This window comes from Ascidia mentula, chromosome 6 (genome assembly GCF_947561715.1).
Source record: "Ascidia mentula chromosome 6, kaAscMent1.1, whole genome shotgun sequence".
Taxonomy (NCBI): domain Eukaryota; kingdom Metazoa; phylum Chordata; class Ascidiacea; order Phlebobranchia; family Ascidiidae; genus Ascidia; species Ascidia mentula.
The window spans coordinates 10,773,494-10,799,503 of record NC_138571.1 but is presented as its reverse complement, the minus strand read 5'-3'; the positions used below and the strand labels follow the sequence as shown (position 1 = coordinate 10,799,503).

General features: G+C 37.5%; 2 protein-coding genes across 14 annotated transcripts in view; one reads left to right on the top strand and one right to left on the bottom strand.

The window, feature by feature from the left end:
• Nucleotides 1-26,010, top strand: part of LOC145906105 (uncharacterized) — a 268,399-nt gene that overhangs the window by 185,160 nt on the left and 57,229 nt on the right. The window lies entirely within an intron of this gene.
• On the bottom strand, nt 6,646-18,954 carry LOC145906311 (uncharacterized). Its single transcript, XM_082993727.1, has 19 exons — nt 18,902-18,954; nt 18,665-18,740; nt 18,458-18,582; nt 18,271-18,394; nt 18,014-18,162; nt 17,736-17,908; nt 16,678-16,814; nt 16,074-16,301; nt 15,889-16,004; nt 9,942-10,015; nt 9,246-9,306; nt 9,001-9,076; nt 8,794-8,918; nt 8,607-8,730; nt 8,348-8,496; nt 8,071-8,243; nt 7,886-8,022; nt 7,097-7,328; nt 6,646-7,038 (listed from the first exon to the last, which is right to left on the bottom strand). The coding sequence occupies exons 1-18, from the start codon at nt 18,952-18,954 to the stop codon at nt 7,293-7,295; spliced, it is 2,136 nt and encodes a 711-aa protein (XP_082849853.1). The 3' UTR covers nt 6,646-7,038; nt 7,097-7,292.

The window sequence follows — 26,010 nt, the reverse complement described above, 5'->3', positions numbered from 1 at the left end:
TTTGTGTCCCCTGAGTATGTTATGGTCGATCGCATTGCAAGAATTTAAATCTTGCAGGAAAAAACTGTAGCGTGGGCACGGGCATATCGACATTTTGCATACAATAACGCATCTTCTCTACAGACAATACGAGCCTTGAACCAGGGAATACCATTCATAGTTGCGAGAATAACTTTTGTAACAACTTACTTTTAGTTAAAACTGTTACACAGATTGTCCATAAATTACATCAAATGCAAAAAAACAAGTAAAATGGCTAAGAATTTTGTATTTGTAGTGCAATGTTAACTACAGTTATATAGTTAGATGAACTCGCGATAATTTGTAGGGCTAGCACACCTTCTTAGCGATATTACACCAATATATATACCGTGTCCGCTGTGTTTTTGCAGATAAAAATTCTGCTTCCCTGGGACAATAACTTTGCCTGGGCTAGCTCGGGTATTTGTCTGTAGCCTACATTGTTGTTGCATAGAATGTACAACCTTTGAACATAGCCTACCACAATGCAGAAAACATACTAAATCACTTAGCTGCATTCAGAACTTCTTAAAATCTATAAAATAAAATCTATAAAAGAAACATTCACGTCATTTCTGAATCCCTGACTCCTAATTTGAAAAAAATACATTTTTTTGTATTGGACTTTAACTGTACTCATATCATAATGAAACCTCTTAGCACCAGAAAATGCACCCAAAGTGGTAAAACACATTCCAAATATCTGAACATGCTGAGTTTAATTACACACACTGTGTGTTCGGTGATTGAAGTTTTGAATTAACAAATGCAACCTTCAAGAAAAAAACAAGATGGCCATTATCTTCATTGTCCTTACTGGTCACAACTGCAAACATGTATTGTCCTGCTTTTGACCAACGAATATTGCATACCTGTACGCAAAAACAATAGAGTTAACTTACTTTGTCAACTTATTATTGCAACAAACTTTTACCAACCACTTCATCTTCGGTTTGGCACACCTCAACAACATCACCATCGAATGCTTTCTCTAATTTATGGTTATTTCGTCTTTGTAGCATGCAATGAAAAGTCCAGATTTCTTCGGGGTTATTGTATTCAAACTTTATTTGAACAAGCCAATTTTGATCGGTGGAAATCCATGCATTTTGATGGGATAAAAGTCGGATTTGTAGTTTGTAAAACATACCGTACTTCATGACTAAATTCTGTTGTGGGCAAATTTGTTAGGAACAATATTTACGGATTTGCTTATAATTCTGAGAATAAAGAGACTGGCCAATACTGTTGATAACATTGTCATGTTTCATCTACGAAGCTCCATCATTATATAGAGCTGACCTGACAATGTTAACAACGCACCATTTTTTTACAATCTCCGTATTGTCACGTTGCTATTATGCCCTGCTAGATTGTTTTATCAATGCTGTAGTGTTATACGTTTCCACACACGTTTTACGTGATACCGATTGGCAGCATGTGGTTTTGCCGAACCACAGGCATGCATAAACAAGAGAGCCAATACTGATTTGGTGAGCAGCATATCAGACCAAAACACTTGTCTGCAGCTAATTGAAAACTGCAAATACACAGTTTTCCATATTACAGAACAAAACTCAAACTGGTGAATTGTTATTGGTTGATGTAAAAGTTGCCATTCTTCCTCGTCAGGATAATGGCTGGTAATAAGTTTGTCTGGATCCGTGAGGAAGTAATGCTCATTAAATCTGTACACTATTTCTTCAGTCACATCTAATATAGTTGTTATCATTTAACGAAACACTAGATGCTGGCAACATTTTTCTTATACCGCTTATGGATCTTGCTCCAAAATCGGTGTCAATAAACCTCCACTGATTGTCGATAAGTACTGCATTCCACGCTCTATGGAATTTGTCAGGATTAGCAGAAAATGAATGGTCAGGATAGTATCCAAAACCTTTTGCGTAACCTTCTATTGTTTTGCAATGGATTGCGGCAGCCCTAGTGAAAAAACATGAATTCTTTTAAATTTCTAGACAAACAATCTCTTGCTCTTTTGGAAAGATAAAATACTTTAAACTTTGCGACAAACTTACAAAATTTTCCCAAACTCGCAATGCTTATGCACACCAGTTTTTCATGCAATGCATGACAGACAAGATTAACTGCGCAGACGCGATCACTGCCATCCAATAGATAACACAAAGTATATTGTCTTCGCTGTCAAGGCATTGCAGCCTGACTCAATCGGCCACTTTTTCCGATAAGTGGATTTAAAATATCAGGTCTAACCAGGCCCAACAGTCTACCAACTGAGTGCAGGAGCTTAGCGGTTAAATCAGGTATATTGTGGCAAGATACCTAAATTGTTTACCTACAGATCCGTTGAAACAAATCAGAGTAATCAGTTTTGTCTTCTTTGATAGCCTTAAAATGAGCAAGTGGCGAATCTTCATCTGAGTGTTCAGGAAAGTTGATTGCATTCAAATCTTGGGAGCTGACCCAGTGAAAAAGTATCCGAACCTAAACCATATAATAATGTTTAAACTCCCTTTTAGTAATGAATTGTGTATAAGCTGCAGACAGATGGCCACTGTTTCGATCTAAAAGGTCTCCACATTGCTTATCAAAAATAAAATAATTAACTTTTTCCAGATCGGTTAATTTCCAAACGAAGAGTTCGTTCATTAATGCTGAATATGTAACATTGGTTGAGTCCATGTTAAAGGCATATTACTCTAAGTCACTGAATAAAGATGCAGTTTCTTTGTCCCTGTGCAAATAAGTATCTTGTGAGCAATCTTATCACGTGGAATGTTTTGTCAAAAACCCTATAACACAATAAATTACATTAAATATTTTGTGCATGGCTATTTCTCATAATTTATATTATTATTTTATTTTACCAACTTGTACAACTCTTCCTTAGTTATTAGTGGCGGAAATGGTGCAGGTAGATCACTCATTATTGGCACATACTCCTTTTGCCTTTCACTGTTGTGAATTATTTCCACATGTGTCAATTTTTAAAAAAAATATTCACAGCCGCCTATATAACTACCTTGAAAAAAGTAAGTTAATTTCACAGCATCAATACGGATTTAGAAGCAAACATTCCACGTCACTCGCCATTTACGACATTTACGAGAAGCTGTTAGAATCTTTTGACAATAAACAGTTTACATGCGCTATTTTTCTAGACCTGTCTAAGGCATTCGACACCGTAAATCACGAGAAGTTGTTGGAAAAGTTAGAGCGCCGGTATGGAATTAGGGGAAATACCCTACACTTAATCCACAGTTACCTTGTAGGTAGAAGTCAATGCACTAGAATAGGAAATTCTGTGTCGGATATTAAACCCATAACATGCGGTTGCCCACAGGGTTCGCCATTAGCTCCTTTACTTTTTTTATTGTACATTAATGACCTTCCGCAAGTATCCTCTTTTACAACCAAATTGTTTGCTGACGACACGGTCCTTTCAATGACCTCCCCTTCACTTATTGACTTACAATCCCGTGTTAACGAACAACTCACAAATGTTGACAACTGGTTAAGGCACAATCGACTTTCTCTCAACATTCGGAAAACAAAGTTCCTATTGTTTTCCCCTTCCACCTCAAGCACTGGCAATTTCACCGTCACCATTGGTCATGAAAAACTTTTGCGATCAGATAATATTAAGTACCACGGTGTATACATTGATGACAAACTAACCTGGACAACTCACATTCACTATTTAGAAAAGAAATTGTCACAAGCATGCGGCACTTTTTTTCAGTTGCGAAATTATCTTGACGTTAAAACGTTGAGAAACGTTTACTATTCATTTGTATATTCCCATATTCAGTACGCTATCGGTGCTTGGGGTGGAGGATCGGCACTCTCACTGAAAAAACTCAACACTATTCATAATAAAATACTCCGCTCCATAACCTTTAGTTCCTTTCAAAGCCATGTCACGCCATTATACAAGAAATTAGATCTCACAAAAATTAGAGATATTTACCAACTCGAACTGGCCAAAGTGATGCACGATTTCCATACCGGCAATCTACCGGCCTCCTACAACTCCTTATTTTCGTTAGTAGGCACAGTGCACGATCATTTCACAAGAAATGCATCGCAAAAGAACTTATTTCACCCAAGAGTTAACACCACCTTCGGCTTACGTATGCTAAAACATAGGGGCCCACAGATATGGGAGGAAATAAACCCTTCCATTAGATCGCTCTCCCGTCCATCATTTAAAAAAAAATCCGCCAATATTTCACATCTCAGTATTAACTTCCTTTTTAATCCACCCTGTTAGCAGTCCGTTTTTCCCTTTTTTCTTGTAGTCCTCCTGTCGTTTATTGCGTTTCTTCTGTCTTTTTTATGGTGTTTTTATTTGTGTTTTTATGTATATTCCACTGTACACTCTACGCCTAAATGAACAATTTACTGCCGTAGGATCCGTTGTTGTTTCAGACCTAGGAGCTGCACACCAACATCATCATCAGCAAGACCTACGATGATTCAACAAGCGCAACCTCCATACGATCCCGACCATCTCCAACCAAAACCACCACGTTTGGACTGTCCTCGGGACGTTAAGGTCTGTCGATGTGGATCAAAGGAAACATTCTGAGAACCGAGTTGGCGTTTGCGTTTCGATGGGTTTTGCTTTGGCCAGCACGGCCGGGTGGCCACCTTTTCGTCACATGCAGCTTGTCGCAACCCATCACCTCCCAGTGCGACTGGCTACGATCCTACGGCAGACGGTGATTCTCCGTGAGGAAATCACCTTTACATGGGCGCCTGACTCGATAACCTTTATGGTTTTATCGGTGCCCATGCCATTTCATTTCCTTGTATATTGTTCGTCGCGTAGTTGCTTTTCTCGCAAAATAAACATGATTTGATTTGATTTGATTTGTGTGGCTGAGCTGAAATTCTATATTTTTTGTAATGAAGTTTGTATTTGTATATAATCAAACTTTGTACAAATACGAAGTCGGCAGAAACGATACAATTACCTCTTTTCGGTTTTGTAAATATTCTTCAAGATGTTTTCGACGTCTTTCTTGGTTTTGTCGCTTGATTTCTTTTTCTCTGAATAAAAATATTCTTTAAATAACTTCACAGGAGCTTGTAGCGAGGAATGTGCCCTTATTAGTTTTTTCCAGGACAACTCAGCAATATTTGCTGTTTTAGTTTTGTTATGTTTGGACTCTTACATAAAATATATTTCGTAAAAATAAAACACAACCCATATCGTCACCTTTCTATATCCTTTCGAATATTGGCAGATTTTGCATCAAAATATCCGCGCAATTCTTTCACTATATCAAAAAAGAAATTCAGTGAATTACTACAAAACATTTCAGTTCCAGATTTAAATAAAACTATGTGTCTGCAATGAAACCATAAGTTTGAGATAGGCCCAAGTTTTTTTAAACAAAACAATTTGTAAATTTTAGTGTAAACACTAATAGCCTACCATTTTTGCGTTGCTCCATTTTGATGCAAGGAACTTCCCCAAATTGCAAATGTTGTTTCTAATATAAAAAATATTTTTTTTAATGGAACTTCGTTACAACAAAAACCGAAACCCTGCTTTTGCATAATCATTACAAATGAGCCTACTCGTTATGCGATGTACGCACTCATATGTGTTACAAACTATTATGACGACCCATCTCAAATACTTGACCGTCTTTAGTGTTGACCTTTTTTGGAGACGAATGCGCTTTTTAGACAGATGAAAGTCGCGCCATTTAGGAAACTCTACGTTACACTAATTAAACTTAACATTGTGCGTATTTAACTATCGAATGTTTTGGAAAGCACAGGAAGTATATGAGTAATGAATCGTAATTCTGAATAAAGTCGAACATGTACAGATATTAACAAACTACATTCAGTAGCAAACTAAGTCAGAACAGGTTGGCACAGTACTTCAGTGACGTCATACGTTACCAAGTGCTGTGATTTTATTCCATTAGGCAATGGACAAGCTGTCGTAAATATGGTTAGATTGCCAAGATAAAAATAATATTCCTAACTCTTATCTTTACTAGACCTTCGTTTACCTGATAAATTAACTGTGAACTTTTGCTGCTGCGAGTTTCAGTAACCTGGCGGCACTACTGCTTGCAATCGTAGGGACAAAAGTCGTGTCAATCTAACCAAATTCGTAGTATTCTTGCGCCACGCTAGGCTTTCGGCAAACTGAACTTGAGTGCAGCAGCAAACGTTCAAGTGACTAAAACAAACTTACCACTCGATCAACAATTAATATGTAAACACAGACATGGTTTAGCAGCAAATGATTATATTTACCAATTGCCTATGGGTTGTTTGTCTAATTGCGTCTGAAGTTTGTCACTTAGAAATCAGACATTTGGTAACAATATTTGTCATGTAGTTTAATCCGAATAAATAAAAGCCATCGAATAGATGGACGATTCCTAATAAAATAGCAGTTGCTTATCATATCGAAAACATACATTCCAACTAAACAAAAGTCTTCCGTGAATACAAAGATATTTCAGAATATACAGGCAAACACGTGTCATCACTATCACAGCGACACAAGGAGGATAATTGTTACACAATTACGGGTAAAACTTATCTTGAAGATATATATTGTTAAATTACAACCAATACAAGACAGGCAGAAACTGCTTGAATCACGTAATCGCTGGAATAAGACAATAATAAAGAGTATATTACAGTGCTTGCAATCAAAACCCTACATACCAAGTGTAACAATAAAATAAGCCGCGATCCAACGGCAGACGGTATTTTGTGTATCACGTCTATCGTTTATGTGCGTTGTAACTTTCCGTGCAAAAAAAAATGTTTGGTGCAATTTGGGCCAGACTTATTGTTCTCATACTGATTCACGGTTTTGGCTGATTCATCGATACATGTGTTGTTTTGTAACTGAATGAAGAACATTTACATTTCTTTCATCATTGAACCGTCTACTTGGTATTCACAGACGCATTCGCCGAAAACGTCAACCGAAAAACCACCACATAAGGTTAAAATAAATTGCCCAGGATGGGGAAGACGTATCTCAAATATCTGTAAATAATTGTGTGCAAAAATTAAAACCTCATGTTATTTTTGAAAAAGGCCTTACCATTTCGCTCGAGTTTTTGTGAACTTCAACAGATTTTTTCACTTCTTCCTGCAACTTGTTTTTCACTTTTTCTTGGAGAGTCCATGAGAAATCAATATCATTTCTTGCAGTTGTGTTTTTTAACGTCACCCTCACAAATCCACTCTCGTCTGTTCTTATCATTCCATTTTGATGGGATGAAAGTTCAAGTTTAAGTTTATAAAAAAAACATCGGTCTTTTGAAAACTGACGCCTATCAATAAAGGTGTTCAAATGATAATAAGTGCTTCGTATTGGTTAATTAGGTGTTTCACAAACTGAATGAATGATTTATATTTACTTCTTAATGTTATGTAAAATAACCAATTTTATTTAAATATGATAAACCTGTCATTTTACAAAAGTTTGTTAATGAAATACTTAAACATTAAACGTGTTTGCTGATAGCGATTAGTATTTGTAAATGAGAGTTTTAAACGTCTTTTAAAATTTAATAAAGCGTGACGCGCTGATACGGCGGTTTAAAAAGTGACAAAAACGTTCAGGCGGTGTTTTCTTATTTTGGCGAGAACGCGCTACGGTCGTAACAATCTGGTTTTAGTTTTGCTGGACGTTAACGATATGTACTGCTATTTTTGTTGCCAGGCATACTAGTTAATCAGAATTGCCAGAAGAGCAATTCTGGTTAACGATATGTTTTACATATTTAAACGCTACATTTTTGCACCACTGAGCAGATTCATTCTTGTTTTCTTTGTCCGATTTCACTCTAATTATATTGGGAACAACATATGACAAATATTTGCAAACCTCAAAGTGGGCAAGTGTTATTGGTTGATGTAAAAGTTGCCAAGCGGATTCATCTGGATAATGGGTTGAGATAAACTTGTCTGGATCAGTGAGAAACCAAAACTCATTAAAACAGTATACCGTTTCTCGTTTTGTTACTAAAAACATTGCCTTTGTAAAGATTTTGGTGATTTATAACAGTTTACCATCAAATCCTCTAGCGCCCCATTTGGTGTCAATGAACCTCCACTCATTGTTAATAAGAACAGCATTCCACGTTCCACGACATTGATGAGGATTGGCAGAAAATGGATGATCAGGATAGTATCCAAAACCTTTTACGTAACCCTTGATAACTTTGCAATGAATTCCAGCAGCACTTAAAAACATAAACTTTTTTTGAACACTGCTAACTACATCAAACTAAACAATGCATGTATGTAAAAATATTGCGTGGTTTATCTTTGCGCAAACAAGTTTTACCGACACAATCGTTGGAACACGAGGTGGTAACTCGATCTTCCCTCTTTAATTGCCTTCAGCTGACCTAACGGTGAATCTGCTGCAAGTTTGTCAGGAAATGTTGTCTCGTTTAAATCTTGAGAACTTATCCAGTGGAACATAATCCTAACCTTAATACAACATTGCCAAAATACAAAAATTTCACAGTAGAACAATATCTAACTGACTCTAAATTTCAAAGAGTTTTTGTTCCTTTAACAATACAGAAAACAAAACCAACTTTTTCAAGGTCAGTCAGTTTCCAAATAAACAGTTGCTTCATTAGAGCCGGAAAAGTCACATCCTCAGATTCCATGTTTACAGCATATTGCTCCAAATCTTCAAACAAATCTGTTCTTCCACTCCTTTACAGAAACGCTGTTGTTTTTGCTTTCGCTTACCTAAATGAATTTGGTGCAGTATCTTACCCGTACAACTCTTCTTTACTAGTTCGTGGTGGTGAAGGTGGTGGTTCTTTATTCAGTTCAGGCACGAGTTCTGCTTCGTTGTGTTTGTTTACAGTTCTTATCACGTTTGTTGCGGAACTAAGGTTCTATGTTACATGTGCGATGTAGTTTGAAAGACGCCAAAAATAATGACATCACAACTACACAAGCGTAAAAACAGCATCTTACCTCTTTTCTGTCCTGAAGCCAACTTTCAAGATACCATTTTCTTGTTTCCTGGTTACGACGTTTAATTTGTTTCTCCCTATTTTAACAGTTATTATTTGTCGTTTTATGGTTAACATGCGTATATCACATTACATAGCACAGAGCATTACATGCATCTGAAGTTATTTTACCGTTAGACTAAATTTCAAGTTATTTTCAAGTTAAATTTTAAAAATGTAGGGTTTCTAATTAAATGCTATTGTTACCTTTCCAATTCATCGCGGATTGTGGATGCAATTCCGTCGAAATATGACGTCATTCTGGCCACTACGAATAGTAAGGAATGTTAAATAATGATCGACAGAAATTACCCGTGTTATGAAGACGGCTCACAACGTCTTTTCTTACATGTTCTTCCTAATAGTAACAGTTTTAGGTAATCTCGTTTACATTTGAAAAGTTTGTGATAAATACATTAACTTTGAGTAGATTCATTGAGTCAGTTTGGGCTGTTATTTGATCGTTAATTATGTGTGATAATAATTTAAGTCATAAAACTTACTATGTGAGCACTTGTCGTTTGATGAAAAATTCATATTTCGTATTCAAAGCCTAAAAAAGAAAAACATGCATACAACGCAGAAGTGTTATATGTTATCACATGACAAGGCAGTATCGCCACACTGCACAGGACATTTATATTTGGCGATCTCAGCTCACGTATTTTGATCATAAGGTTCACTGACATTGCAGCCGTGGTGGTGGAGATCCCGCATAAGTACATGTAAAGATCCCCTGGCAAGTTGTGGTCTTGTGCACCAGTGTACCTTGACCACAATATACCCTGTAAAACCGCTAAGCTCCCGTACCTAAGATCAATAGTCAATAGCGCAGTCAAGCAAACCGCTGAGTCGGTAGAGCGTTGGGCCCGGTTAGCCCAGGATCGTGAGTTCAAGACGCACCGGGAGCTTGATTTTTGAGGTATCGCTTCGACTTGTCGGGTGGTTGATCCAGCTTGGCTGTGATGCCAGTGAACCTTACATGCATACAAGTTGATATTATGGATTGTCAGCAATACGGCACGCATGTGTTAGGTACTGTTGGTCGAGACTAACCAAAATAGATCTCATGGAACTGATCAACAGATTTTTCGTCATTTAAATGTGACTCAAATTTTTACATCATAAAAAAATCTTGAACCATTCGTCGTTATATTTTTATCTGATACCTATATTTCGTTTACAAGTAGGCATCGTCAGTCTCACTTATTTACAGAGAATCAAAACAACAAACACAAGCTGCGTTTAAAACTATAGACCTATAAACATTGCTGTTGAGGCGACCTATAAATAAGATTAACAAATCGACTTCTGGTACAACTTGGAACAGATACTGTCAGCTTCTTCCGTGGCTACTGCTCCATGTATCAAATGGTTCCTCATTTTGCGGTATTTTCATTCAGGCAAACGTTTTTAAACGCAACACGACGTTAACTACTCGGTATCCATATCCGCATTGTTGCGTGACAGCCGTGGTAACAAGTCGGCCGTCAACAGAAAAAAAGCTTTGTTTTGTTCAACGTTTCGTTTTGTGTGGCGCGCTACAAAATTGAATAATTTTACATAGAAATGATTCGGAGCTTCAAAAATGGCCTTGTTCAGCTGATTAAAACCTACTTCAAAGCCTGCTGCTCAGGAGTATACGTATGCTTTGAAAAGCGCCCGACTGGATTTATTCTTACGCGCATACCATGACTTACGGTTTGTTAGAAAACTCAACAAAACACTTGGTAGTTTTCAAATGCAGTACCAAGTACAAAGAGATGTTCAAACAATTATAAACAAATCGCGCACTATTGTGTTTATTTATATGACGACTGGACATGCCCATCAGCAACAACTGAATACCTAAAGCAAATGCAGTTCCTTATACATTTCTAGTTTGTAAAACAATCTACTCTTTGAACAACTGCTGTTGGCAAGCTTTATCGCTGCAACACCCTCTGACAAACGGTTCCTCTTTTCTCGACAATAATTCTATCCTGGCAATCATACCTAAACTTCGTGACCACACACAATACAAAACCCTTATATTCCTATTTATCAGGTTTCTGATGGCAGTCGTACTTTGAATACTTGTAAGGCATTAAAAAACAGCTTTTAGTTTAAAAGTGAACTGAACGTACAATCTAACATTTTGTAATTTGTGTTCGTTTGCACAAAGACCAGCAAACGCAAACACAAGGTTTACCCTTGAAGATATATCTTGCGATCAATGATAGACCTTCTAGTCTTAGCAACACCAAATGTTTTATGTTTCGGAATGTGGGATTTCATACATTATAGCGCGTGGTAAGTTTAACATCTGGGGAACAGGGTATTCGAGTCCATGAAAGCTATTTTGATACTTGGTACGCGGCAGTTATAAAAATCACACGTTTTTGCTCAGTTCGCTTTTAACGACTTATCGTAGTTGCCGGGGTTCTTTTATAATTGTAGATGACAAACCATTAAAAACGTTACCTGCAGCGACTTTGTGAGAGTATCTGCTGTGAAGTGGTTGTGGAAGTTGAATAAATTGATTTGAATACTGTAGAATCAAAGTTCAAATGTTTTGTTTGGTTTATTCAGACAAAAGCCAAGGTCAGGTGTTTGAGGTTGTGGCATTTGCACCCTTCTGGAAAACGAAAACTAATACATACTTATCTTGGCGGAGAATAGAAAACACAAAAATCCCACTGAAATTATTATATTTGCCCACAACGCCCCTAAATTATTCCTGCGGATTCCTATGGTACACACGTGACATCGTTTTGTGAATGGTCAATTTCGATGCTTTTAGTGCTTTTTCAGTCCAAAGTTCATAACTAGATTGACATTAAAGAAATTCATTATAACATTGGTTACAACGATTACTTTCACATCGTAAACGCTTTCCCACGACTGTAAAGAAGTTTACTATGATGGGACTCGGTGTTTACTCAAGCTGTATTCGGGAATTTAAGCATGTTTTTAACATTAAAGATGATTAATATGATTAATCAAGTTCATAGTAACTTCGCATCAGGTTATACCAACAACAGACAAAATTCATGTGACTAAAAAGTATTTAAGTTTGTCTGGATCCGTGAGAAAGTAATACTCGTCAAATTTGTACGCTTTTTCTCCAGTAACCTCTAAAAAATTCGTAATTGCAATCAACGAAACACCAGATTATGGCAATATATTTCTCATACCGTTTATAGACCTAGCTCAAAAATTGGTTTCAATAAATCTCCCCTCATTGTTGAATAAGAACAGCATTCCACAATCCACAGAATTGATAAGGATTGGCAGAAAATGAATGATCAGGATAATATCCAACACCTTTTCTGTAACCTACTATTGTTTTGCAATGGATTGCGGCAGCCCTACAGAAACGTTAAAACCTAAATACTCATGCTATCGAAAAGGTAAAATATCTAAACGTTACGACAATTATATAAACGACTTAACACGCCACGCGCTACACATTTTCTCGAACAGATGAAGGCAGTTTACATGAAACCATACATACACACCATCTAAAAACGCAGAAGTGTTTCATGCAACCGCATGTTAGGCAAGCGAGGCCCTTACTTGACGATCACAACAATCAAATCGAGGTCACTAGGTTTACAGGCTTCTCAGCCAAGCGAATGCAACCTGACCGCATTGGCCACTTTTTCCCGAATTTATGATCGCTAACGTGATGCATGGATTTTTCAAAAACACAACAGATACAAACCGTTAATGAATCATTGTCGTTTTTTCCATCCATGCCAAAAGATACAAGTAATTTTGAGCCTGGCAAAGACCGCCCAGAAAAAACGACCAAAATTAGCTGATTATGCAACACAGTTATCCTGTCATAGTATACCACTTTTTGTCTGGTTGTAGCGATGCCTAAACGGGTTCGCGTAATTTGATTAATTCGCCGCAAGCAACCAGTAATATATTTTTGATGAGTTTAAAGTACATCACATCCAAAATGGGTCGAGTCGTGCTGCTATACCTTTTAGTTTGCCGATAATCAGGGACAAATAAGTCTTTGGTTTGGTACGTCACAGCAAGATATTTTCGTATGATGTCACAGCTTGTCCTGACCTTTGAGTTAAATTTTTCGATATCTACTATATAATAAGACGCATTTTCCTATGCAAACAAGGCATTTTTTGACGCAAACGCCTTGTATAACGTCAAATTCGCTGCAGCGAAAAAGGTTTACGATTATTGGTCTCCGCTACTTTTAGTGCAGATTTCTACTAATTTTAGTTGACGTAGAACCAAAAAACTTTGGAAATATGTTTGTTGTAGATGTACCTTTAGATTCACACAAAGTTGCCATGAGCGTGTCACATGCACTTTAAACTAACGACTCTTGGCTAACCCAAAACTACGGTCTACCAATTGAGCTACAGGAGCTTAGCGGTTTAATTGAATATATTGTGGCCAGGATACACTGATGTAAAAGTGCGGCTGCAAAACCAGTAAACCTTGTGATCACCATTTAAAAATACTTGATTGGTTTACCTACAGATCCGTTGAAATCAGTCAGAGTAAACAGTTTTATCTTCTTTGATAAACTTCAAATACTTTTGACAGGGAACTAACAGCTATAAAAATGGCACTTTAGCACTTCAGTTATTTATTAGAAAGTCGCCCGGTAACAATTTACACAGACCATCGACCTTTAGTCAATGCCATCACCTCCAACACGCTCAGGGAAAATCGAAGACAGGCAAGATATCTAGCCTATATCAGTGAATTCACGACTGGCCTTCTCTATATTCCTGGTGCAAATAATATCGTTGCAAACGCTTTATCCAGGTCACTAACCAACGCTAAATATCAACACGCAGCACCGGTTAACTGGAAGGATATTGCAAATGCACAGGAGAAGATTTTACAGGAAGGAGGTGAATTAACTGAAGGTTTTCAGCCAGAATCAATTAAGTTAACTTCAAAGGAAATACCAGTTACCAATCTTACATTATGGGGAGACACAGCAGCCCATGATTCATTTCGTCCAATCATACCATCCAGATTCGGGAAGCAAATCTACGACTCAATGCACGCGCTGGCACACTCCGAACCAAAAAGGACTAGTTTTTGCTAATTGCGAATTAACGCTGACCTTATAGGTCTACTGCTATCCAACAGATGCTTGTATATATTCGTTATAATCGATCGGTTTGCACGTTTCCCAGTGGCCATACCCCTACAGGATTGTACAACCGCTACCTAATGTATTTATGCACGATTGGGAATCATTGTATGGCGTCCCAGAGTTAATTACCACTGATCGTGGTTCCCAATTTACCAGTGATATGTGGAAAAGGCAATGCAATTCTTAGGAATTAAACATACAGCTATACGACGGCATTGCACACCCAAGCGAATGGAATGGCGGAAAGAGTATAAAAACAATTAAATTAAAAAATCCATAACAAATAACCCTAAATGGTATTTTCAACCTCCGTTGGCCCTACTATCCATACGCCTAGCACCAAAGAAGATCTCCAAGTCTCGGCCAGCGATATGCTTTATGGAAAAGCTTTAGAGTTACCAGGACACTTTTTTGGTCTCAGCAACCCCGAACAATCTAGCGAGCCAGCAAAATTTGTACGTTCGAGTAGACCCGATATTTTTATTTCCAGATCAATCATTCGATTTGCTCACTATCCCAGGATGCGCCAAATGATGTCAGTGTACAGAAACACGATTAATTTACCTCCAGATCAATCATCTCATTTACTCACTACTATCCAGGATGTCACGAATGAGGAGGACGTGGGCTGCAGGAAAACGCAGAACCGGATCACCAACGCACTTCCAGAATTACTCATTGCTGTGACATGCCAAGTCAACTAATCCTGCATGTAACTCTTATAGTATTTATGTTCTGTTCAAACAGTACCTGTGCCATGACATTAAATTTACGCCTATGTTCCCCTAAACAACAAATAACCGAGTACGATATTCTGCCACGGAAAACCTGTCAACGCCAGCTCTTAAACAAGACGAGAAAACGTAAATATATTTCGCCTAGATCGAAACCTCAAAGAAATCCCTTATATTTCCTGCTCTGTAGTAGAAATTGTAAACAACGATACTTATTACTTTTTCGGCGCACAAATTACTCATTCGGAAATGAAGAATGTTGCACCGCCCAGTCCCTCAGAGTGCCTTGCGTGGAACCGCACGTCACACGCCTTTCAAATAGGAGTTTTTGAAAAAAAAACAGATGTTATCTTTAAGACATAAAATAAGGTCAACCATCAATACCATTGGCACCACGAAAGTGGTAACTCAAAACGCAATACTAACCAGATTTAACCTTTCATATAACCCCATTACTCAGAAAATAACAACCCCATTTATGTCCTTGTAGGTCATTGCAAGATCAGCACAGGATCATGCCTAGAACACACTGAAGTATGTATCTGTACGCGGCTACTGTTACAGAAAAGTCACATTCTACAATTAAGTGTTAGTATTACACATCAGGAATCCTAACTAGGTTTCCAAATCTTTGTCATTAAGCAAATCGTAAATGTCGCACATTTATAGTGAAACTAATGATGTTAAATTCAATAAGGTTTGCTTAAAAAACACAATAAAACATTGTTATGAATTTACTGACCTAAAAATATACACATGTTAAAGGTAGGGTATGAGCGCTTGAACAGCTAACTGCGATATATAGCTGGTTAGACAAGAAAAATTATGCATTTTGAACAACAGCTGCTGTAAAGCCAATACAAAAAAAAACTTAATGCTCAATTTACATTTGATGGAAATAAGGAATTTGTTCGGGCAATGAAAATAAAATCACATAAACAACACGTGTATTGGTCACATGCGACCAAATAAAAAATACAATTTTCACTTCATCAAAGAACCGTCTATTTGATATTGACAAAAGCCTGTCTTATTTTCATCAGGGTAGCCACCACATAAGCTTAGAATATATTGCCCAGGCTTCGGAAGACGAACCTCAAATACCTGTAAAATGTAATGTGCAAAATGTGAGGTTAAAACACACACATTGTGCATTAGTTTAAGAATTGTTACCGGTTCGTCCGCGACTTTGAACGCCTTAACACATCCAAACACGTCTTCCTTCAACCTGTTTTCAACTTTTTCTTTAAGAATCGATGAGAGTTCAAGATCACTTCTCCCAGACGTATTTTTCAGCACAATCTTTACAAATCCAGTTTCATCAGGTTTTATCATTCCATTGGGGTGGGATAAGAGATTAAGCTTAAATTTGTAGAAGTTTGGCCATTTGAAGACTGATTTCTGTCAATCACATATATTGGCTTAATTCGCTTGAAAATGCCAAGTTCGTATTGAAGTCATTCTTTCACACCCAAGCATAAAAAAAATTAAAACTCGATTAAGGAAAAGAAAGGTTTTTTCAAAACTTGTCATAGGATTCTGGTAGATTGGGTGATTATTTTTGTATTAATTAATTATTTAAAAATCACCAAACGATTTTAATTACTTGAATACTCTGTCGTTTAAAGTACAATTATATTTTGTAGCGAGTTTAAGTTACTACTTTTATATCACAAGGCCGTCAGAACATTTACAAGAAAATAGATGAAGAAATGTGATCTATCCTAGGATAGGTTCAGCTAAACCATTATCTTGGATACAAAATCTTTTTGCAAACCTTAAACTGATCAAGTCTTATTGATTGATGTAAAAGTTGCCAAGCGGATTCATCTGGATAATGGCTTGAGATAAACTTGTCTGGATCAGTGAGAAACCAAAACTCTTCAAATTTGTACGTAAATGCCCCTGTTGTTTCTGATAGACAAATGAAACTATTTGTAAACAGAAAAATTAATGTCTTTATCCAGTTTTATAGTTAAAAAAACTAACAACACTTAAATAGTGTAGCGAACACAGTGTAATATTAATATGAAATTCAAAACTGTATCTGTAATATTGGTATTTGTTTATACGTAACTTGCCCCTTTGTGCGACTAATCATCCGTGTATCTGACAACAATCAGGTATAGCAATATTTTACTGAAGATGGCACAAACGTACGACAACAGTCCAAATTAAACCTCCCAAAAAGAGTGGCTGGAATCAACGCAGAATGGGTGGATTCACCCTCACCCTCACCAACTCCAAACATAAGCAAATGCAATTCGTTATATACAGTAGCAATGGTCAAATTCAGCCACAAGGCATGTTGGGCGGACAAACAGGTTACAACAGTTCAGAGTCCAGGTTATTGTTTTAGAGTCAGGGTTGTTGGACACGTATATGCGTTGTCATATCGTACGTGGAAAACAGGTCACTTATAAACAAATCCCAATATTACAGATACACTTTCGTATTTCATATTAATATTCAACTGTGTTAGCTACAAGTGTGTTTGATGCTATTGCATGACAAGACAGGATAGTCCGACGGCGCAGGCCCCTACTAGACTATCTCAGCTAACTTATTGATTATTAGGTTCACTGACATTGCAACCAAGCTGGATACGCACGATAAGTCAGAGCGAGACTAAACTCCTGGTGAGGCTCTAACTCCCTGGGCATACCACCTGTGTGTGTTGACCACAATATACCCTGAGCAGAGCGTTCGGTCTGTTTATTCCAGGGTTGGGAGTTCAAACCTCACCGAGAGCTTGATTTTTAAATCCTGGCCCGACTTGTCGGAAAAAGTGACCGATGCATGTTTGACTGCAATGTCAGTAAACTTCCTTAATACCATTACGACTTCTTGCTCCCCAATGGGTGTCAATAAACCTCCATTCATGATTTATAAGAACAGCATTCCAAGTTCCATGGAATTGATTAGGATTGGCAGAAAATGAATGATCAGGATAGTATCCGAAACCTTTTTTGTAACCCTTGATAACTTTGCAATGAATTCCAGCAGCACTTAAAAACATTAAACTTATTTTTAACACTGATAACTACATCAAATTAAACAATGCATGTATGTAAAAATATTGCGTGGTTTATCTTTGCGCAAACAAGTTTTACCGACACAATCGTTGGAACACGAGGTGGTAACTCGATCTTCCCTCTTTAATTGCCTTTAGCTGACCTAACGGTGAATCTGCTGTAAGTTTGTCAGGAAATGTAGTCTCGTTTAAATCTTGAGAACTTATCCAATGGAACAGAATCCTAACCTTAAGAAAACATTGCGAAAATATAAAAATCAGACAGTAGAACAATATTAAACTAATCAAATTTCAAAGGGTTGGTGTTCCTTTAACAATAAAGATATCAAAACCAACTTTTTCAAGGTCAGTCAGTTTCCAAATTAACAATTGCTTCATTAAAGCCGGAAAAGTCACATCCTCAGTATCCATGTTTACAGCATATTGCTCCAAGTCTTCGAACAAATCTGTTCTTCCACTCCTTTACAGAAACGCTGTTGTTTTTGCTTTTGCTTACCTAAATGAATTTGGTACAGTATCTTACCCGTACAACTCTTCTTTACTAGTTCGTGGTGGTGAAGGTGGTGGTTCTTTATTCAGTTCAGGCACGAGTTCTGCTTCGTTGTGTTTGTTTACAGTTCTTATCACGTTTGTTGCGGAACTAAGGTTCTATGTTACATGTGCGATGTAGTTTGAAACACGCCATAAATAATGACATCACAACTACACAAGCGTAAAAACAGCATCTTACCTCTTTTCTGTCTTGAAGCCGACTTTCAAGATACCGTTTTCTTGTTTCCTGGTTACGACGTTTAATTTGTTTCTCCCTATTTTAACAGTTATTATTTGTCGTTTTATGGTTAACATGCGTATATCACATTACATAGCACAGAGCATTACATGCATCTGAAGTTATTTTACCGTTAGACTAAATTTCAAGTTATTTTCAAGTTAGATTTGTCGGTTTTCTAATCACATACTTTGTTACCTGTCCAATTCATCGCGGATTGTGGATGCAATTCCGTCGAAATATGACGTCATTCTGGTCACTACGAATGGTAAAGAATGTTAAATAATGATCGACAGAAATTACCCGTGTTATGAAATAACTGTTTTAGGTAATCTCATTTACATTTGTGAAGTTTGTAATAAATACATTAACTTTGAGTAGATTCATTGCGTTAGTTTGGGCTGTTGTTTTATCGTGAAGTTTGTGTGATGATAATTTGCGTCAAAGACATGCTAGTTACAAACTTACCATGTGAGCACTTGTCGTTGGATAAAAAATTCATATTTCGTATTCAAACCCTAAAAAAGAAAAACATGCATGACAAGGCAGAAGTGTTATATGTTATCGCATGGCAAGGCAGTATCGCCACACTGCACACGACATTTATATTTGGCGATCTCAGCTCACGTATTTTGATTATAAGGTTCACTGACATTGCAGCCAAGTGGTGGTGGAGATCCGTATAAGTATATGTAAAGATCCCCTGGCAAGTTGTGGACTTATGCACCAGTGTACATTGACCGCACTATACCCTGTAAAACCGCTAAGCTCCCGAAGCTCAGATCAATAATCGATAGCGCAGTCAAGCAAACCTGTGAGTCGGTAGAGCGTTGGGCCCGGTCAGCCCAGGGTCGTGAGTTCAAGCCGCACTGGGAACTTGATTTTTTAGATATCGCTTCGACTTGTCGGGTGGTTGATCCAGCTTGGCTGTGATGCAACTGAACCTTACATGATTTGTTAATAGCCGTGTTTGTGTCTCTGGCATATGTTATGGCAGACCGCATTGAAAAGAACTAAACCTTGCAGGAATAACTGTTGTGCACAATAATACATGGAAACATGCTTGATCTATTTAACGAGATATATCTCAAAACTGTGCTAACATGGACTCCGCAGTTAGCCAGGTAACATAATACTTGGGTTAAAGTATTCCAAATCAATTGACAGTGTCGAAGGGCAACGCTCGAAAAGTCAACAAACAAAGCGCATGATCACCCGCTATAACAAGAGGCTACACGGTGTTCACGCGAGATACCATGTTGCCTGAATGAAACACCTGTGCACAATCAAGTAATAGTCCATTAATGTAGCACGAAAAAGCACTCTAACAACTAAATCAGATTATTGCCAAACTGTTACAAATTGTTGGCAACTATTGAGAAATTTTAAATCTTGCTTTGTTATATTACGATTTAGTTGCAAAAATAGACTTCCACGTTTGTGCTTGAAATTAAGCATTGTCAAAATATTCCTTTAAAATGCTGCTTGAAATTTCGACGTTTAGCACCAAAGTCTAATCGGTATTGAAGTTTAATAATAGACAAACCCTTGCAACGTTACTTTGTCTTAAAACTGTGATGGTCTGATCAACCTTATCACACATCGCTGAAGGTGGTTGCGCATGACCGAACACGGGCGAAAAATCCGACCATGATTAATCAACCATGAAAAACTCAGATGAGGCTCTTTAAGAACAAAACAAACAAATAGATGTTGCATTGTTGTGTGATAAAAGAGTGTAAAATAACCGCAATAGACTTTATTTGTATGTTGCAAAAGATATTATATTAAGCAAACGGTTGTACATTGCTATAAACTAAACAATTAAAAGCATACATGCCAATCACAATGAATCGAGTGCAGATTGTGACCAACGGTATCTACCGCAGGCACCAATGTAACAAAAATAAAACAGAAAGGAGAAACCCTGGAGTCACAATCCGTGAACTGCATTTTCGCACAGTTCAAACTGTTTTGACTTGATATGTCTCAGCAATGTAGCTATTGTGCCCTAATAGGGTCTACGTCACAAACATCGTGTATCAGCAATAACGCCTGGAAAAAGCAGCATACAATAGCACGCCTGGTTCTACAGTTTATAATATTAGATTAATCGGCACGAAAAAAAAAATATATAAAACCGTAGGCTTTGTTACTCAGGACTACGTGTTTTTTAATGAAATAATACAATAAGCTGTAATGTTTATTACAGCAACCAGGTTCGACATTACTTACTTCATATCACTGTTGCTTTAAAAATAACCTTACCTACGGCATGGATGCATCCAATGACGATATTTATGAGGCTGTATTCTAAATAATTTTTTTTTGTCTTACCGGTTAAAATATTTTACTGGAACAAGTGTTTCTGCGTATTAGACGAAACGAGCAAAATAGCAGGCTATCTCCATACGCTGTAGCGAAGGTCGCAATGATTACTTTCACTACGTAAACGCGACTCTCCCATGTAAAGAAGTTTACTAATGGGACTCGGTGTTTACTTACGCTCTTTTCGGGAATTTAAGCATGTTCTTAACATCAAAGATGATTAATAAATCTTGTCAATGATTGATCTAATTTCATAGTTACTTCGCATCAGGTTATATCAACTGCAGACAAAATTAAAAAGTATTTAATTACGCCTGCAGACATGTCAGCGTTTTTAACGTGGCTTCTATGTCAACTTAGGTGGCGACAAGTGTTTTACGTACAATTGAACTTCAAGAAAACTGTCAGTTCCAGATCAGAAAAAAGACACATTTTGCTTCATGAAATTGACAAGTTACATCATTTTTTGGCCGGTTACAGACATACACTTTCAGTTAGTCGACAATAAATGTTGCAAACAGTCGTATGAGTTCATGATAGAATTATTGACAGATTGCTTGTTTACATCGTTGCAACGGTTAAACGAGGCGAAAGCGATAAAACGCGTGACAAGTTTCACCATTTAGTTCAGAACTACACCCTCCAGTTGCACTGATGAGATCTTATTGGTCGAAACAGTTTGCACTGTAAGTAGCTTACCGAACATTATGGATCACATGCTTGTATAAGAGTGAAAAATAATGCACAAGTATACGTTTCAGTTATCGGTAACACACACTACTGAATATATACATGACTAGTTGGTAGTTTGTATTCTCCTTCGTTCACTCAGTGTCGGATTTGATCTTGGAGCCGTCTATTTGATAACGACATACATACGTCCATATTTTGTCACTTGATGGTCTTCCTAATATGGTCAAAATATATTGCCCAGGTTTACGAAGGCGAACCTCGAACAACTGTAAAGCAGATTCAATCAAACCTTTACAATATCGTTCACTATGTTTTTGTTTTGACTCTTACCTGTTCGTCTTTACTTCGCTTGATCTTAACAGAATTCAGCACTTCGTCCTGCAACTTGCTTTCAACTTTTTCATGGAGATTTGTTAAAAACTTTACAAACCCATTTTCGTCTGTTTGTACAATTGCATTCTCGTGTGATACAAGTTTGAGTTCGTAAAACATCGGCCATTTAATGACGGACATATAACAATCAAGAATGTTAAGAGAATTGTAATGATAATAATATTGTGTTTCACATGACGAATTAATTAAGTGATTTTCAGCAAAAGCTGATAATTTGAGGTAAAACTGGAATTCAAATGCAAGGTTTAAATTATCTGGCTTGTAACCAGTGACAACACTCAAAAGTGTCAAGAAGAGTTTCTGTTAGAATAAGATGGAACCAGGTGCGAAATATCTTGAGTTGACGAGTCTAAAAAGGAAAGCCAGAGCTACAATGCTGTTTATTATATTAAGTAAACGTTTCGAACTCTTACTGGGTTCATCATCAGTACTATAATAAACTGCTTGCTAAAAAAGCGTCAAGGTAAAGAGGGGAATCACCAGGCAGAAGGAAACAGCAATAACATCAAGCAACAAGCCGGAGGCGCGTCACGTGATAACAGCACAGCAGCGACGTCATCATTTGCGATGTGTCGAGCTGCAGTGCGAACCTAGATGTTGAACAGGTATAGTGGTTTGAAGCTGTCATCTACGTTCAGTGATGGTTTATGGTGCTGGATATATATAGTGTTTCAAGAATTAGCAATTTGGATTTGATGTTACAATTGTGTAGAACTTTGGGCGAATAGAAATTAACGTGATGATCCGTTTTTTCCCGCAGGTGGTTGCTGACCTCAATTTCGGCTATGGTTGAGGGATGATGCTGTTTCATGCGAACGGTAATGTTATTGTTGTCCCCTTCTGCCTGCTGAGTCCCCTCTTTACCTTGACGCTTTTTTGCGAGCAGTTTATTACAGCACTGATGATGAACCTAGTATGAGTTCGAAACGTGTACTTAATATGATAAACAGCATTGTAGCTCTGGCTTTCCTTTTTAGAAGATGGAACCAATTTAAAGAGGTTTGCCATTGAACAACCGGTTCGCAAGTTATAAGAATGTGATAGCACGAACCCCCTGATGATAACGCCGTTTGTTATATGTTGAATGTATCACCCTAATATACAGGCCAGGCGAATCCAGATATCCACATGCAGTGTGTTATAATAAAATTTTCTCTTACCAGCACAAACTAAAACTGGTACAAATTTTCTACCTTAAATTGATCAAGTGTTATTGGTTGATGCAAAAGTTGCCAAGCGGATTCATCTGGATAATGGCTTGAAATAAACTTGTCTGGATCAGTGAGAAACCAAAACTCTTCAAATTTGTAAGTAAATGCCCCTGTTGTTTCTGATAGAAAAATGAAACTTTTTTGTGAACAGAGTAATTAATGATTTTATCCAGTTTTAGGTAAAAAATAACAACACGTGAATAGTGTAGAGAACACAGTGTATATTAATATGAAATACGAAACTGCATCTGTAATATTGGTATTTGTTTATACGTGACTTGCTCCTTCGTGCGACTAAATCTCCATACATCTGACAACAATCAGGTATATGTAATCTTTTACTGAAGATGGGACAAACGTAAGACAGCAATTCAAATGAAACCAGAAGAATTGGAATGGGTGGAATTCCCCTCAGCAACCCCAAACACAACCAAATACAATTCGTTATATGCAGTAGCAATGGTCAAAAGCGGGCACGGGGCATGTTAGGGCGAACTAACAGGTTACAACAGTTCAGAGTCCGGGTTGTTGTTTTAGAGTCAGAGCGGTCGATGTCTAAAGGTTTATAATTATTGTTGGACACTTACATGAGATATCCTATCATATGTGGAAAACAGGTCACGTATAAACAAATAACATTATTACAGATACAGTTTTGTAATTTATATTACCATTACACTGTGTTTGTGAAAATGCCAACAAAGAAGTGTTTGATGCGATTGCATGGCAAGGCAGGATGGCCCTACAGCGCAGGCCCCTACTAGACTACCTCAGCTAACGTATTTATTATTAGGTTCACTGGCATCGCAACCAAGCTGGATCAGCACAAGTCGGGAATGAATAAAACTCCTGCTGAGGGTTTAACTCCCTGGGATTTCCACTGTCGGTTTACCAATTGTCGGAGTATGTCCCCGCCGGGTGACCGTGGGGTACGACTGCGTCTCGGCCTCGCACCCCAAGGGATCCGACTGAGTCTCGTTGGCAACTCGGCCTCGTAGGCAACTTGCCTTCTCTATCTCAAGGTTTACTGTTGGAGTTAAAGAACTCCTTTACACAAGTCTGTGCGTCTTTTAAATAGTCTAACTCCCGACTAAACACATACATCCACCAAGCTTCGCCAGTCCAAAGTTGTTCATAAATCCATTTATTGGTATAATCCAACGAATAAATCCAAGTACAGTACAGTACAATTGGGGCTCCTATACAGTGTACTAAAGCAGAACCAACAGCCTAGACCCTTACACAGCAACAGTTAAAACACACTGACCTGGCAGGCACTAGTTGCTCTGCTTATATAGTCTGCGGTTGGCCACACGTATTGATGCCTTATTTGGAGTTGTTGCGCAACTTGAATGCAACTTGAAGGTGGCCGATTTGGTCGATTACGTCAGTTATTTATATAGCTCAATTAACTAAGTGCCCTAATAGGTTATTTATGTATAGGTAGACTTTGTTTTCAGAATAACTAAAAGCAGTTGTGTTTATTTTAGCTTTATTTATCATTTGCGAAAGAAGTACTTGTGTTTAAATTAACCTTATTTATTATTTGCCAAAGAAATGCCTGTAATTATTTTAACTTGATTTACATAGTTAGTTTGGTTGCCTAAGTTACCTATATGACTTTATTGCCCAAATTACATGGTTTATAACATATCTATAATGTGGCTGCTTCTACCGGCTACAATTTTTTCACCTGCCACCAGCTCGGCAGGTTTTTCCTATTAAATTGTCCGGTCAGGAATTGACCTCAACCGGAAATGAGTTCTTCTTTTTTCCCATGTCGTTTTATTGGACATCACAACTTGGACATGCGTTGAACGCGTGATTACAATGACTTTGGTTTTAACTCTCGGTCATAATATAGTTATACGCTTTGGGCCTTTTTTAGTATATACATGTGTTGTGCGGCGACACCACCTACGAGTTTTGACCACAATATACCCTCAGCAGAGCGTTCGGTCTGGTCATTTTAAGGTTGGGAGTTGAAACCTCACCGGGAGCTTGCTTTTAAATCCAAAAAAGTGGCTGATGTAGTTTGGCTACAATGTCAGTAAACCTCCTTAACCATCACGACTTCTTGCTCCCCAATGGGTGTCAATAAACCTCCACTCATTGTTGATAAGTACAGCATTCCACGCTCCATGGAATTTGTCAGGATCAACAGAAAATGAATGGTCAGGATAGTATCCAAAACCTTTTGCGTAACCTTGTATTGTTTCGCAATGAATTGCGGCAGCCCTAGTAAAAAAACATGCAATGCATAACAGACTGGATTAACTGCGCAGACTCTTACTCGGCGATCACTGCTATCCAATAGATAACACAGAGAAATCTTTTGTGCATGGCTATTTTTCATAATTTATATTATTATTTTTTTTACCAACTTGTACAACTCTTCCTTAGTTATTAGTGGCGGAAATGGTGCAGGTAGATCACTCATTATTGGCACATACTCCTTTTGCCTTTCACTGTTGTGAATTATTTCCACATGTGTGGCTGAGCTGAAATTCTATATTTTTTGTAATGAAGTTTGTATTTGTATATAATCAAACTTTGTACAAATACGAAGTCGGCAGAAACGATACAATTACCTCTTTTCGGTTTTGTAAATATTCTTCAAGATGTTTCTTTCTTGGTTTTGTCGCTTGATTTCTTTTTCTCTGAATAAAAATATTCTTTAAA